The sequence below is a fragment of the Venturia canescens genome, chromosome 10, assembly GCF_019457755.1.
Source record: "Venturia canescens isolate UGA chromosome 10, ASM1945775v1, whole genome shotgun sequence".
Lineage (NCBI taxonomy): Eukaryota > Metazoa > Arthropoda > Insecta > Hymenoptera > Ichneumonidae > Venturia > Venturia canescens.
In genome coordinates this window covers 17,664,048-17,679,830 of record NC_057430.1, presented here as the reverse complement: position 1 = coordinate 17,679,830, position 15,783 = coordinate 17,664,048, and the positions used below count along the sequence as shown (strand labels likewise).

The 15,783-nt window shown below is 39.9% G+C and overlaps 3 protein-coding genes across 27 annotated transcripts in view; 1 reads left to right on the top strand and 2 right to left on the bottom strand.

Annotated features, from left to right (window-relative positions):
• Mhc (myosin heavy chain) overlaps positions 1-5,206 on the top strand; it is a 34,812-nt gene extending 29,606 nt beyond the window's left edge. For 24 of the 25 annotated variants that reach the window (XM_043431151.1, XM_043431163.1, XM_043431152.1 and 21 more), the window contains exons 20-25: positions 170-899; positions 1,013-1,374; positions 1,521-1,916; positions 2,108-2,452; positions 2,558-2,806; positions 4,517-5,206. In XM_043431151.1, coding sequence (XP_043287086.1) covers positions 170-899; positions 1,013-1,374; positions 1,521-1,916; positions 2,108-2,452; positions 2,558-2,806; positions 4,517-4,600 — 2,166 coding nt within the window. In that variant the 3' untranslated portion in view covers positions 4,601-5,206. Of the gene's footprint in view, positions 1-169; positions 900-1,012; positions 1,375-1,520; positions 1,917-2,107; positions 2,453-2,557; positions 2,807-3,377; positions 3,432-4,516 lie in introns of all 25 variants that reach the window. The other variant, XM_043431169.1, reaches the window with a different exon arrangement.
• A 727-nt stretch (positions 5,207-5,933) lies between these two features.
• On the bottom strand, positions 5,934-7,920 carry LOC122417573 (trypsin delta-like). Its single transcript, XM_043431173.1, has 2 exons — positions 7,799-7,920; positions 5,934-7,386 (listed from the first exon to the last, which is right to left on the bottom strand). The coding sequence occupies exons 1-2, from the start codon at positions 7,845-7,847 to the stop codon at positions 6,587-6,589; spliced, it is 849 nt and encodes a 282-aa protein (XP_043287108.1). The 5' UTR covers positions 7,848-7,920; the 3' UTR covers positions 5,934-6,586.
• Positions 7,921-10,643: 2,723 nt separating this feature from the next.
• On the bottom strand, positions 10,644-15,567 carry LOC122417572 (uncharacterized). Its single transcript, XM_043431171.1, has 2 exons — positions 14,413-15,567; positions 10,644-12,796 (listed from the first exon to the last, which is right to left on the bottom strand). The coding sequence occupies exons 1-2, from the start codon at positions 14,588-14,590 to the stop codon at positions 11,019-11,021; spliced, it is 1,956 nt and encodes a 651-aa protein (XP_043287106.1). The 5' UTR covers positions 14,591-15,567; the 3' UTR covers positions 10,644-11,018.
• Between the last annotated feature and the right edge of the window lie 216 nt (positions 15,568-15,783).

The window sequence follows — 15,783 nt, the reverse complement described above, 5'->3', positions numbered from 1 at the left end:
GGCCGTCGGAAGGTTTTTCCCAAGTTTCTCAAAGTGCCTCGACTTGGTGGGATCGAAGACTCGAGGATTTTGTGAAAAATTGATGGCCCGTTTCGAAGACGAATTTTTTTCTCGAATCGGAAGCTTCTTATTTCCGATGAAATAATATTTTGACGATGGTGATTGACAGGCGGCTCAAGAAAAGATAGCGAAACAACTGCAGCACCAATTGAACGAGACCCAAGGAAAGCTGGAGGAGCTGAACCGCACGGTGAACGATTTCGATGCCGCGAAGAAGAAACTGTCGATCGAGAACAGCGACCTGCTCAGGCAGTTGGAAGAGGCTGAGTCGCAGGTGAATCAATTGTCGAAGATCAAGATATCGCTGACGACGCAATTGGAGGACACGAAGAGATTGGCCGACGAGGAAGGTCGCGAGCGTGCCACTCTCCTCGGCAAGTTCCGCAACCTCGAGCACGACTTGGACAACATCCGCGAGCAGGTTGAGGAAGAGGCGGAAGGCAAGGCCGACCTGCAGAGGCAGTTGAGCAAAGCGAACGCCGAGGCTCAATTGTGGCGCACCAAATACGAATCCGAGGGCGTTGCGCGTGCCGAAGAGCTCGAGGAGGCTAAACGCAAGCTCCAGGCTCGCTTGGCCGAGGCTGAAGAAACGATCGAATCCCTCAACCAGAAAGTCATCGCTCTTGAAAAAACGAAACAACGACTCGCCACCGAAGTCGAAGACTTGCAAATCGAAGTCGACAGAGCCACTGCCATCGCCAATGCCGCTGAAAAGAAACAGAAGGCCTTTGACAAGATCATTGGCGAATGGAAGCTCAAGGTTGACGACCTCGCTGCCGAACTCGACGCGAGCCAGAAAGAATGCCGCAACTACAGCACCGAACTCTTCAGGCTCAAGGGTAAGCGCGCGCGCGCGCCTCCCTTCAGTTTTTCCAACTATTCAAACTCCCATTTGCAGGGGCTCCAAAGATTCTTGGATTTTTTTCAATAAATTTATTTGTTCGTTCGCCAGGTGCCTACGAAGAGAGCCAAGAGCAGCTGGAAGCTGTTCGTCGTGAGAACAAGAACCTCGCTGACGAAGTCAAGGACCTCCTCGACCAGATCGGCGAAGGTGGCCGCAACATCCACGAGGTCGAGAAGGCGCGCAAACGCTTGGAAGCTGAAAAGGACGAACTCCAAGCTGCCCTCGAAGAGGCTGAGGCTGCTCTCGAACAGGAAGAGAACAAGGTTCTTCGCAGCCAGTTGGAGCTCAGCCAGGTCAGACAGGAAATCGACCGACGCATCCAGGAGAAAGAGGAGGAATTCGAAAACACGAGAAAGAACCACCAGCGCGCACTCGACTCGATGCAAGCTTCCCTCGAGGCCGAAGCTAAGGTACGTTGTTCGACGCATCGAAATCCAAATGAAATTGATTCTAAAAACTTTCCTTGTTGACGAGAAAAATAAAGGAAAATCCACAAATTCGCGAGATCGCAACTTTCCCGATAATGGAAAAATGTTGAAAATTTTGATCGGTACAGGGCAAGGCTGAGGCGCTGCGCATGAAGAAGAAACTCGAGGCCGACATCAACGAGCTTGAAATCGCTCTGGACCACGCCAACAAAGCGAACGCCGAAGCACAGAAGAACATCAAGAGATACCAGCAGCAACTCAAGGACGTACAAACCGCTCTTGAGGAGGAGCAACGCGCCCGTGACGAGGCCCGTGAACTTCTTGGAATTTCGGAACGTCGTGCCAACGCTCTGCAAAACGAACTCGAGGAGAGCCGCACCCTTTTGGAACAAGCGGACCGCGGTCGTCGTCAAGCCGAACAAGAGTTGGCCGATGCCCACGAACAGCTCAATGACATCGCGGCGCAAAACGCTTCGATCTCTGCCGCCAAGAGGAAATTGGAAGCTGAGCTTCAAACTCTCCACGTGAGTTGCAACCGATTTTTCAAGTTGACGCAAGAAAACGCAATCGACGATGAAAAAAATTATTGGCCAAAATTTTATTTCATAACGTTTGAAATCGAAGAAAAAACGAAGAAAAGTTCCATTTAAAATTGTCGAAAACTCGAAACATCGAAATTTTTCAAAAATTACAACATTTTTTATGCCTTTTGCAGTCCGATCTTGACGAGCTTCTCAACGAAGCCAAGAATTCCGAAGAGAAGGCCAAGAAGGCAATGGTCGACGCTGCCAGACTCGCGGACGAGCTCAGAGCCGAACAGGACCACGCTCAGACGCAAGAGAAATTGCGCAAGGCCCTCGAAGCCCAAATTAAGGAACTCCAGGTACGACTCGACGAGGCGGAAGCCAACGCGCTCAAGGGAGGCAAGAAAGCGATCCAGAAATTGGAGCAGCGAGTACGCGAACTCGAGAACGAGTTGGACGGTGAGCAGAGGAGACACGCCGACGCCCAGAAGAACCTCCGCAAAGCCGAGCGTCGTATCAAGGAGCTTAGTTTCCAGGTGAGTGAAAAGCTCCAATTTTCCATTCCCATTTTTTTTTTTTATATTTCGTGAGGAATGATCGATTTAAAGTTTCGATTTAACCGAAAACGATGATTTTACCAGGCTGACGAGGACCGCAAAAACCACGAGCGCATGCAAGACCTCGTTGACAAATTGCAACAGAAAATCAAAACGTACAAGAGACAAATTGAAGAGGCGGAAGAAATCGCTGCCCTCAATCTTGCCAAGTTCCGCAAAGCCCAACAAGAGCTCGAGGAGGCCGAAGAGAGAGCAGATCTCGCCGAACAAGCCATCACGAAGTTCCGCACAAAGGGACGTGGAGGAAGCGCTGCGCGTGGTCTCAGCCCAGCGGTAAGACCGATTTCTCATTCGCTCTACTTAATTCCAACTTTTTTTTAGCCAATGAATAACGCGAGTGCGAGCAATTGTTCCTCGTTCAGTTTTTCCAATATCAAAATCTCACAGTCAGGCTAACGCGAACGTCAAAATTTCATCGATCGTTTTCTTTTAAATAATCTGTAATTCAAATTTTCGCCTTCCCTCATTAACTTTGAGCCTGGACATTGAAAAAAGGTCAATCGCTCGTACCAGGGTTACCGTGAGCCAGGGCGCGAGAGTCCCGAATCCTTGAAAGCTTCAAAAGTCGTACTACAATCGATCCCCGTTTACAAAACCGAGTCAACATCCCAACGAGCCAAAAGAACGCCAAACAAACTCATTCGATTTCGTATTATTTCAAACGGGATTTCAATTTTGAGATTCATGGAGCACGGATTTTGAAGAAACGTTGAAAAATCATTTTAATTTAAAGAATTTTTTGAAAAACCATTAAAATGCTAGTAACGACGCTGAAAAATTGGTATAAACAGCTGCGCACCGACAAAGACTCATTAGATTTTGATCTTGTATGCCCATTGTATAGCCCCAGAAGGCTCGCAAGGCGCCCGCCATGGAGTAACCTTCTGCACTGGTCCATGTAAGTCGGTGCAATAAGTGTATCAGTGTGTGTGCGTTCACTTACTTAGGGCTACTCATGTTTGAAAAACAAAAAAAAACACAGTTTCAAACTCCCACATGAGCTCTGGAAAACACAGTCACACACACACACACACGCACATACACACACATGGTCAAATGGTTTTTTTATTTTCCTTTTTTATTTAGGCAAAAAATCAAGCATCAAGCATTAGGTACAGATTCGCAAGAACGAACAATTGACACGATTAACAGATTGAATAATGGAGAGGATTGTAATGAAATAAATTCATAAATTAATTAATCATCGCACACTCTTCATTTGTGGATAAAATTGATTATTTCAATAATATCAAACCACAAATATCATGCCCCCGAATTTCATGACATCGATGCAATCGACTTTTCATCCGATTATTATGAAATGTTTGTACAATTTTTTTTTTGCTTTCGCATTTGTACACTCGAAAAATAATAATTGTGAAAGTGAGCCTCCATTTTCGGAGGCTAAAGAGCATGGGGAAGTTTTTTTTCGGTATTGAAGGAATTCTTTGTTTTATTTTGAGTCAAATCGATCAATGATGGTGTGATATTATTTTCAACGAATTGAAAAATCACGAATTGAAAAATTACTTTGTCCAACGACTTCGATATCGAAAAATCTCAAAGTGTATTCATTTTTGGAGTGTCCAAAATGAATGGCAATAAGAAAATTTATATTTTTTCATCAATATTTTTATGTGCGTTAAGTTTAAACTATGGGACATCGAAGATAACGACTTATTTCAGCAAACGAAAACACAGCGAACGTGCCTGACGGTCCCCTCGTATTATTTGATGAATAACGAAAAAATTAAATAAAACAAAAAATAATAATCAAAACAAAACGATAAAAATCCTTCCCGTTTGAAAACGAAGAAACCAACAAAAAAAAATTACCAAAAATGGCCCATGCAACGTGGTCCAAAAGTCCCTTCCATGGACCTTAAAAGCCAAACTGAAAGAAAAAAAAAAAAAAAAAAAATATCTATCACCGTCTCCAAATGTGTCAATTAATAATAAAATAATTTTGTATTTATTTTACAGCCGCACCGACCTGCGTTCAAGCCCCAGTTTGATGGTTCCGCATTCCCTCCACGTTTCGACCTCCAGCCAGAAGGTGAATTTTAAAGATAAAAAAATCGAAAGCACCGAAACGCACTTCGATCAAGTCGAAAGAATCACCGTTGAGCGATCCTCGCAACAAAACCGTCGATTATTTATTCATACGCTCGATCGTTTGCCCATTTATTCAATGTTACGTTGAAAAAAGAAAAAAAAATGGGGGTAAAAAAAACCAACAAAAATTGTTTTTCGACAAACAAACGCCACCACCTTCGTTCAACCGAACGACAAATATGGGAACGAATTTTTATTTTGTTTTTTTTTTTTCTTTTCATTGAACGACGAGAAAACACACATTGACGTTTGTATAACAAGTGTAGAATTAATGCTGGTCGGTCGTAATGCATAGAATTTTATTAAAACAGCAGAGGAATCAACGATTAAGTGAAATTAAATGAGAGGAACGAACACTATAACTCGACGCGGATACTTAATACGTTCACTTAAGAACAGCTACCACAAAAACAACGACGAAAACAACAAGAAAGCATCATCATAAATGTAAAACTGTCATCAAATGCTATCCTATCCTATAAATTAATTTAATTTATAAAAAAATAAACAAAAAAAAACGAAACATGTATTTATTAAAATAAATAAGCAATAAATTAACTCGAAAAGCGTTTTTTTATCCTTTTACTTCGTCCTTGTTTCGGCTCTCGAGTGTAATATTTCATAATTTCAGAATTCTTCAAGTTTCGACGTTTTGGAGTGGATGAGAAAAAAAAATTGAAGCAATTTTTCACTCAATAATCCTTGTTTGCTTCATAACGTTGATTTTTGTAAATTAAACAAAAAATTATGAAATTAAATGTTACAAAAAATTAACATATTGAAAAGTATCGGTGTGATTAGTGATGTAATTCGATGTTGATCAGGAGGAAATTATTATCGACTCCTTTAGTGCCTATGGGGAGATGATTCTCGACTCTTATGGACTTTTGAAGTCACCTCTATCGAGGTTCAAAATTGTTGGTTTATTCGTAATAATAGTTGAATAAATGTGTGCAAAGTTGATTAATAAGAACTTTTAACTTTTTTTTTCTCATTAGATTTTTTTCTTGTTGCTAAAACAAGAGCTTCTATTGTTTTTTTTTATTTTATATATAACAATCCTCTAAACTCGAGGAAGATAAATATAAAAAATTTTTTCATCAATTCGTTGAAAAAGTGAAATATACATTTCTGTGGTAAATGAAGAAAAAAATGGTTCCCTCATTTATTTGTTGATTTGTACCCTCGTTATGGATTTAGAAATCATTGAAAGGATGGATTCGAATTATTTCGAGTTATTCGGTAATGGGATTGGCCCGTTATGGTAACCATCAAGGTATACGAGGAATACACAAAAGAAATAAAAAAAAATTAAAATAATTTTAATGGAGATTTGAACGTTGAAATATATTTGTGATTACAGATGTTGAGAATACAAAAATTTTTGATAAAAAAATGATTGAAAATCAAATTATTACATAATCACATCTTGAAACTTGGGAACGAAGCCAAAAGAAGTCGAATTGCAAACCCTGGAAGAGTCTCGAGCGATGTTTCCCTCCTCGAGCTGTGAATCTCTATAAACTCGCGAGTAGTTCCTTGAGCTACAATCTTTCGGAAAAAAATCAAAAAATTTGGATATTTGAAACGAAAATTTCTCTCTCTGGGTACTCGTGAAAAGTGTTGTTGAACGTCAGTCCATTTACCGTGCTCTGTAGACAAGTCACACGAAATGAATATTTTCACTGTTCCAAATTCTCTGTTATTTCCGACATTGCCATTCGGAAGATTGCCCAGATGGCTCTCAATAAATAATTTTAGTCTTTTCATGACTCTTCAGAAATTGGTATTTCCCGAGGCTTCTTCAATTCCGATTCCCCATTGTTTTCGCTCCCCAAGCTCGAGTGAAGCCTCGATTTAAAAGAATACTTTCCAACGCACAAAATGTTCGAAGCTCCTCGCATTTGACGATTTGACGAGAGATAATCGTTTCCAGACTTAAATCAACGTGATTTGCGAAATCCAGTCGCGGTATTGAGCAACCTCGGTGAATACCGCCGGATAGTTGTACGTGCACGTATCCCCATTGATCCAGGAAGCGATGCCAACGAGAGTGCCGTTCACAGCGAGGGGTCCACCGGAGTCGCCGAAGCACACGGTGCCGGAGAGTGGTTCGACGCAGATTTGTCCAGCGGGCACGAGCCTGCTGGCGTTATAGATGCCGGTCAAGTAATTTTGGCACTCGAGTACCGAGAGGACTTTCAACCTCGCGGATTTAAGGCCGTACCGCAAGTCATCCCCTGCGGTATTGACGGCACCCCAGCCACTCGCTATTCCTTCGCTTTCCGAGAGGCTTTCGTGGGCCCGTTGGAAAAGCGGAATCGGCGCTCGAGTTCTATCGAATTCGAAGGCTTCCTTGACTCGCACGAGGGCGATGTCGTTCACGGCGACTTCCACGACCTCCTGTCGGATCTCGAACAGCGGATGGCAAACTTTTTCGGCGATATTGTGTCGCGAGCCTTCGGTGTAGTTGGTCGAACCAGCGGAAATGAAGGTCGACAGCGGCCCTGGTTCTCCCGCGACTGTCACGTTGTAACAGACGCAGTGGCCTGCGGTCACCACCCAATTGGACGAAATTATGCTCCCGCCACACACCAAATCCGGCAGCTCTTCCCACACCTCGACCAGACTCACTTGCCACGGAAAACTCTCGATCCCCGCGGCCGCACCATCGACTATCCTTCCGCTGCGACTCGGAAACAATTTAAACGCATCTTCGCTGATCCGTAAAGCCTCACCTGGGGACAAAATATTCGGATTTTCACAGGCACATTTCGCGCGATAATTGAAAGCAATTGAACTTGGAAAATTTCGACATCATTTTATTCCTTCGTTCTTTAAATTTTATTGATTTTTAAAAAAATTATTCAAAAAGTAGACTCCACATTTCTCCGATTTCAACTTTTCCAATTCTCATTTTTCTCCCTATTTCATTCTTTTTTCTTTTTTCATACTTTCGCACAAAGCCACTGAACGTCTCTCGAAAAAAGCGGTCAAAGGGAATCGAATTAAAGTGAAATTAAAAAAATGACAAATTCTTTGAAACTACTCCGCCTCTGCTCCTCAATTTTTTTGTCTCAATTGCACTGAAACGACGACACGTTACTCGGTGCTCAAATATTTTTCAATATCCAACATTTTTTTCGTTACCCAGTAAGAAGAGTGCGCAGAGTACAACGGGAGTCCAGTTTCTTATCATTCTGGATGGTGCTCGTCGCGAAAACTTGATACCGAGTGTGTTTTTACAGACTCATATACGACGCGTGGTCGAATAAAACTGATCATCCCATAGCCCGTGGATTATATTTATAAATAAACACGCCTACGCTGACTTCAGACCCGTAATACGTTTGGGGATACAACGATTAAAAAATGTCTATTTTTTATCTCGTATTTGAGCATAAAATACGGACATGTGTTGAAACGTGTGCTTGGTGAGGTGAAAAATACGTGTTTTTCTTACGTAGGTATTATGTCAAGTTGTAAATGTGATTAATTTTGCAGCTGTCAATATTGCGATCGGCTCGTGTTAAATTATTCGAAAAAAATGATTTTTCGATTGCCTGCCGCACTATCGGCGAGGCGGACACACGTGGCGGAGCCGAAACTCGAACTGTGGGGAGAAACAGCCTCGTGTGGCGAAGAGCGATGAGTGGACGAGCTAAAAGTCCCAAATTTTAGCTCCGACCAGAAACAAAAACTATTTGATTCTCACCGCCCTGAAAGACGTCAACCTTTGGTGAGGGAATGAAAGCCTAATTCGTAAAAATCCTACAAATTAATACTAAAAAATACGATTATGAGATGCTAGCTAAAAAAAATTGTAGGACAAAATCTCGATCGAAAATTGACTCCGTGAAAAGGCAGGCTCGATCGAACGGTGAAGCGGAACCAATGGGATAGTCCCAGAACTGGAAATAAAATGTTTGAAATATTGGAAAAAATTCTCGAGTTGAAAGCTCTTAACAACGTGTTACGAAATAGTGATTTAAAGTAGGAGAGTCGAGTGTTGAAATATTGAGAAAACGTCAGGTCGTAAATCACTCCGACGTTTTTTAATGTCCAGAGATGGAACGATTTTTGAAATGTTTCTGGGAAGCTATTCGATCATGGAGGGCAACGTTTTTTGGGTGTATTGAAACAATCCCACATTCCAATTTGGATTTTTCTGTGAATTTTTTCAGGGCTCGTTGCCTCGTCAGGATCGAAAGCAAATTCTCCGACCAGAGTCTAAACACGACCGAGCGACCAAGCGTAAACGCGTGAAACGTAAACACGTGATGAACTTAAACAAACTGAACAAATAATTGTCCAAAATCCATTCGACTTCTTCGACGTGTCACGTTTTCTTACACTGATCGATTGTCATCATTATATCAATGCACAAACATGTATGGATCGAACTGTCAAAAAAATTAAAATCATCCAATCAAATTTTATAACATATTTATGGTGTTCTAATTGAGATAAACATTTTTTTATTCTTGATAGAAGTTGTTAAAAACCCACTTTTCCAACGAAAGTGAGCTTGTGACGTAATATGAATTTCGAAGGATGATGAGTTTCGAACCCATCGTGGGAGCTCAATTTTTCGATTTTTGAAATTTTCGAAAATTTTCGAATCTTGGAATTTTTTCATGGTCTATTGCCTTCGAAAATTTTTTTTTTTTCGGTCATTACAACTTCGTCTCATTCGACTCAGAATCGCGTGAAACATGTTTCGAACCCATCGTGAGAGGTAAAATTTTCAATTTTTGAAATTTCCGAAAATTTTCGAACCTTGGAATTTTTTCATAGTCTATTGCCTTCGGAAAATTTTTTTTTTTTCGGTCATTACAACTTTGTCTCATTCGACTCAGAATCGCGTGAAACATGTTTCGAACCCATCGTGGGAGGTGATCTTTACGATTTTTGAAATTTTCGAAAATTTTCAAAATTTTCATAGTCTATTGCCTTTGAAATTTTTTTTTTCGGTCATTACAACATTGTCTCATTCGACTCGGAATCGCGTGAAACATGTTTCGAACCCATCGTGGGAGGTCATCTTTTCGATTTTGGAATTTTCGAAAATTTTCATAGTCTATTGCCTTTGAAATTTTTTTTTTCGGTCATTACAACTTTGTCTCGAAATCAGATGTGGTAGATTTTGTTTAATTTAATTTAATTTGATTGTTATACTTTTTATTGTTATTTTTTTCAAATCATCTATTTTATTTTATTAAAGATTGGATACAACGGCAGGTTGTCTAATAGAACGAACATTTGCGTACGCAATAAAGGAAAAGAAGATAAAGTGGGATCAGTGTTTCAGGGAAAGGAAAAAGAAGACGAGCGAAAGAATTCCATTCACTTATATTAGTTATACGCCACCGATCATGTTGATTTTGAACGTAAACGAAAGAGAATTTATTAACTGGCTTAAACTTTAATTTTCAAGTTGCTAAATGGCTCCTGAGTTTCGTAATTCAACAAAATCACACGCCAATTTTACCCCCACCACCGCGCGAATCGCGTTTTATTCAGAGAAAGTATAGTCTCGGCGAGAGCCTCGAGCCAGCAGACGACAGGGCTGTCAATGTACTTGTCCCGAGACTCTACCGAGTCTCTTAATATTTACATCGATTTTCGCACTGAAAAATATAGGGTACATTCTACTTGGACGCTAACAGCGTTAATAGCGCTATTTTGCGTTCGACTTGGCGTTGTAAACGCTACAAGCAACGTTTAGATGGGTGCGTTTAGAATTGTCTTCTCAACGCTCTCGACGTTCAAGTGGTTGAACGCATCCACAGAGAGAATCGTCCGTTATCGCTGTTATCGTACTACTGCTTGTTTCGCTGTCTTCACTTTTCGATGAATCCAGTGTTATTTCGTCGAGTAATTGAAAAAGAACAAGATCACTTGTTGGTTCCGCCATTTTGTAATCGCACCAAGTCGTGCGCAAACATGACGTGAACGCAACCAGCGTCATCGCGTTCACTTCAAATCGAACACGTTAGTTAGTTAGTATTTTATTTGTTTTGGAGGCTTTCGCCTGTTACAAAGGAGATCGTGTTTACAGAATAGCATTTGTATTGTGTACATTTAGCTTATCCTGCTGTTATAGTAGAGTAAATTAAAATTAAAATTAATTTCTTAAATCTGCACTTATTAGCTAGTACTTATACATATACCTATACGCTGTATGTATTATGCATTCTACACATACTTAACATACTTAACATGTTTAACATGTATATCACATTAGGTTTGTTTTCTAAATAAAAATTGTTTTTTTTTTTTTTTTTTTCTTATTACATATATATCACTGACCGCTTTGGAATGGCAGGTTCATCTTATGTTAATGGAACACACTTTTTACTTCGCTTTTTCACACTTCCAAAGTAAAAGCTCTTAGTTTGCACGCCCCAATTATATAATAGGCCAATTTTCTTGTGCTTTTTCCATCGAGATTTTCTAATGCTAGCAGAGGGTTTGCCGTGGGCAGATAATGTGCCCTTATTGGTTCATATATTGGGCATTCATTTAGAAAGTGCTCGATTGATTCCGGCTGCAATTTATTGCAAATGATACATATGTTTTTTTCATCTATCTTATACTGCAGCTTTTTATATCTTATCGACAAAAGTCCACGACCGGCTAGACGTATTTGTGCAACTAATCGTATGAGTGGTAATGGAATTGTTGTTTTTAAGTAGTTTTCGAATTCAGATTCATTCAGCTGTTTAATGTGTTTGTAAAACGGGCTATACGTGGATAGTAGTGTTCTTATTACGTCTGATCTAAATTGTTTTTCCTTTATACAGTTCAGCAATTGTTCCAACTTCTCAGATATGCTATTCGGTGAGATGTTATTTAATATATCTGATGTGCCGACTCTATTTATAGTTTCTTTTAAGTTCGAGAACCAATTATATTTATTCCTGTTGTTGTCGGCGAGATCAAGAGCTATCAGTTGATCCAACACTATCTTTGGATAGCGAGTCTGTTTCATTTGAAGAATTTTTTTAATGTATAGCATTGCCTTTTTAATTATACCGATCGATATTGTTGTCGAACCGGTTTCTAGCCTGATTAAATACCCAGGAGTACATTGAGGTACTGCCAGTAGGCTCTTGTAAAATTGGAGCTGTATTTTGTCAAGTTCTTGGTAGTGGCGCAATCCCCAGATGTTGGACGCATACAGGAGAGTTGATTTGACTACCGCCTCAAAAAGTTTGATTCTTGCGTTCCAGTTTTTTACTTTTGCGGTGATCATTGGGCCCCAGATGGTACCCAGAGCTATTTTTGCTTTAGACATGAAGCTTTTGCATGCTGTATTGTATAAACCTGATTTGGTGAATGGGACTCCTAAGTAGGTGTATTTGTCTACTATCTCAATTTCAGTTTCTTGGTATCTTATTGGTCTAATCTTCTTTCTTCTGCCTGCTTTTTGACATATCATAACTTTTGTTTTTTGTGTGTTTACTTCTAATTGATTTTCATTGCAATAGTGTTCGAGTGTTGTCATTTTATTTTGTAGTTCGATTACATCATCGGCCATTAGAACGATATCATCAGCAAATAGTAGTAATTCCATCTTTTCTTTTATGCGCTCGTGACCATGATCCATAAAATAATGACAGATATCCGCCAGAAGAAGTGAAAACAAGATAGGGCTCGCTGGATCGCCCTGCAGAACTCCTTGTGTAATGCTTATATCACTTGTTCTTTGAAATTGATTTGCCTTTATTTTGAATGATGCTTTGTTGTATATATTTTGCATGACTTTAATGATTTTAGTACTTATTCCAGCTGCATGAAGTTTCTCCCATAGAATCCCATGACTGACTGAGTCGAAAGCTCTTCGAAAGTCAATGAATGCTATGAATAGCTTACCTTTTGGTTTCGACAATGCCAAACCTATTTTTGCATGCAAAATAAAGATGTTATCTTCGCACGACCTTCCTGGTCTAAAGCCTGCCTGTGCCTCTGGTAAGATGTCGTATATTTCACACCAGTTTTGTACCCTTTTTGCGATTATCGTCGTGAACAGTTTGGCGATTGTGTTTGCCAAAGCTATTCCTCGATAGTTGAGAGGATCATCTACGTCTCCTTTTTTGTACAGGAGGACAATTTCTGATTTACTCCAGTCCGATGGTGTATGCCCTGTAGTGAAAATTTGTTAAAAAGCGATTTTATATTACTTAGCCATTTATCAGGAAGTGCTCGTAAAAATTCTGACGATATGCCATCTGGTCCTGGGGATTTATTCGTTCTCGTTCTAATCAGAATATTTCGGATTTCTTCAATCGTAATGTCATTGTCCAAAGCAGGGATTACAAGTGTCGGGTAATGCCCGACACCTGCATTAAGGTCTCTGGGTGGCATCAATTGCTCATAGAAGTCTTGCCATGCTTCTGTTGTTATGTTGCATTGTTTAGTTTTCCTTATTTTGAGCTTTCTATAAGTCCCCCAAAAGGCTTTACCGTTTTTTGCACTAGAGAGGTCTTGCTCTATTTGTAGATTATGCTTCTTCTTTTTCTCTTTAATTAGTTTGATGTATATTTTTCTTGCTATGTTATATGCTTCCTCACCTTCTGGTTTCCTATCTTTTTTCCATTTACGGAAAGTTCTATTTTTTACTCTTTTCGCTTCTCTACAGTCCCTATCATACCATGGTTTTTTGTTTTGTGTATTGATTTTCCGTATGTGTGTCATTTCTAAATTATGAGCTACTTCCCAGATTGTGTCAGCAATGTCTTTGTTAGCTAATTCGATGTCTGCTTCGGTATCTGTGTTAATTCTTATCGTTGTTGTTTTAATGTTCATTTCGTTCCAATAGTCTTCATGTTTTGTCATGTCCCATTTTAGGGTTGGTATTCTTTGTTTGTTTGTATTTTTTGCTTGAGGTGCTTGGGTGATTGTTGTTTCTAGGATAACTTTAACGGGTAGGTGATCAGAGGTTCCTTCATTGATTATTTCGAAATCTTTGCACATGTCAATCCCTAGCATATTTACCCAGATATAGTCTATTGTGGTATTGCTTTTCCCGTAATATGTTAGTCCTCCAAACCTGTCTGAATTTGCTCTTCCGTTGAGCACTATGAATCCTAACTCCTCAAAAGTATCTGTAAGTAGTATTCCGTTTCTATTTCTTTTCATGTCAGTAGCATTTCTTATATCGGAGAAGCTAGTATTTTCCACTATTGTTACGTCTAATTGATTAAGATCACCTATTCTTCCATTAAAATCTCCTCCTATTATCATTGGTAAATCATATTGTTCGCGAAGTTCATAAATAAAATCAGCAAGTGATTGCAGTCTTTCATTGTAAAAATTGTTTTTGAGATACACATTAATCAGAAGAACACTGTGCATTCCAATTTGAAATATACCAGCTATCCATATATCACTTATGTCTAGAATTGTGAACATTGGAACTTGGTTTTTATTTACTAAGATACACGACCCGCCACTTGCTCTACCTGACGCGTGATCTCGAATGGCTCTGCTTAATATTACTTCGTAATTATCCATTAACTTTGGTATTCTTAGTTTGTCATCTACGCACCATGTCTCGGTCAAGCATATTACTGCGGTTTCACCCCACCTTTCTGTTGACGGGTTAGTAATAGTATCAGCGAACGTTTGAATACCATGAACATTCCAGAATATAATACTTTGATTTACAACATTACTGTCAAATTCTTTATCTGAGTCGTAGTGGGTTTCCGTAGAATTAGTCGATGTATTTAGATAAGGACCGTATGTTATGTTATTACCTTGGAGCCTCGATGCTGTGTATTCTGACCAACTTTCTTTTATGTAATTCACGTTGTTGGGTTCCTTGTGTTTTATTGCCTCGTTTCGTCTGACATGTTGTTTTATACCTACATAATTACTACTTGCCGTTTGTGCTGTTAACTTAATACTTTTGTGATGTGTTGGGTTGGGTCTCATAGTCGAGTGTGTTCCTTCGTCTACGAAAGTTCTCCCTCAGGCCTTCCCCAGCTTTCCACACGTATGCCGTTTCATTAATCCAGAGTTTTCCGAAGCCGATTCTTATGGTGTTTCCTTTGGCTTCTTCTTCTCTAGCGATCTTGTGTATCTCCCTCTGCATCTCTCGTTCTGCATATGTTGTGTCGTGTTTTATTTTGATGTTGAGTAACGGGGTGGTGTTCTTTTTCACCATTAGTTCTTTTTTCACTACAGCATTTTTCATTTTGACAGTGAGCATTAGAATTCTGCCATCTCTTGTTGTGGGCGTAACTTCCTCTATACTGTCGTGCAAATCAAACTCGTTGGCCAGCAAATCACGTACTGTTTTTTCTGCAGAGTTGTTTTTTATCTCAAGTCCTCGAATAATTACATTATTTCTTTTGCTTTCTTTCTCCCTATATTCATCTTTTTTTTCCAGTAAAGATATTCTGTGCTTGAGTCGTGTATTTTCGTCTTCGAGTTGCGTTATCTTTGCCTGGCAGTTCTCGGTATTTATGAGAATTCTATCCAAGGATTCTTTCAGTTCTTGCCTGTCATTTTTTATTTCCTGTACTTCGATAGTAAGAGTTTGAAGTAGATGTACCACTTCCTCCAATCCACCGTGGTGTATTATCGTCTCATAGCCTGATGTGTGTGCGTTATTATTTGCATTAGGATCAGTACTTCCGGTATAGTCTGTTTTTGTTTGCTTCGGTGTTTGCTTCGGTGTTTGGGTCGGTAAATTTTTCTTTTTGGTTAGTTCTGTTTTACCATTTGTTGCTGCGCTATCCCTTTTGGTAAGGTGATCAGTGATTTTGGTGTCCAGGGTATTGGCGCCTTTCTGGCGCGTGTTCGTGCTTCTCATCTTGTTGCTTAACCTCACTTTTAACTGCGCAGTTTTTTAGCTGTACAAGACACTCTATTTTATGAATAGTTTTCGCGGATAACACCCACACTGGTTCCCGATATCCTATTTTATATGGCTGCACCAAATTCGCAGATGGGAACAATGTCTTAACTTTGTTATTGATATAGTCAACCCCCACACACAGTCCGCGATCCGCACCGTGCACACGTCCCACTCAGTCTCCAAAATCGAACACGTTTTAGCGTTGTAGCGTTATTAACGCTATTAACGCTGTCAGCGTCCAAGTAGAATGTACCCAAAAATTTAA

Coding starts and splice junctions, on each gene's coding strand:
- LOC122417573 (XM_043431173.1), bottom strand. CDS start 7,847: ATGATAAGAAACTGGACTCCCGTTGTACTCTGCGCACTCTTCTTACTG. Junction 7,387..7,798: donor CTGCGCACTCTTCTTACTGG/GTAACGAAAAAA, acceptor TTTTGTCCCCAG/GTGAGGCTTTACGGATCAGC.
- LOC122417572 (XM_043431171.1), bottom strand. CDS start 14,590: ATGAGACCCAACCCAACACATCACAAAAGTATTAAGTTAACAGCACAA. Junction 12,797..14,412: donor CACAGCATCGAGGCTCCAAG/GTAATAACATAA, acceptor TTTTCACTACAG/GGCATACACCATCGGACTGG.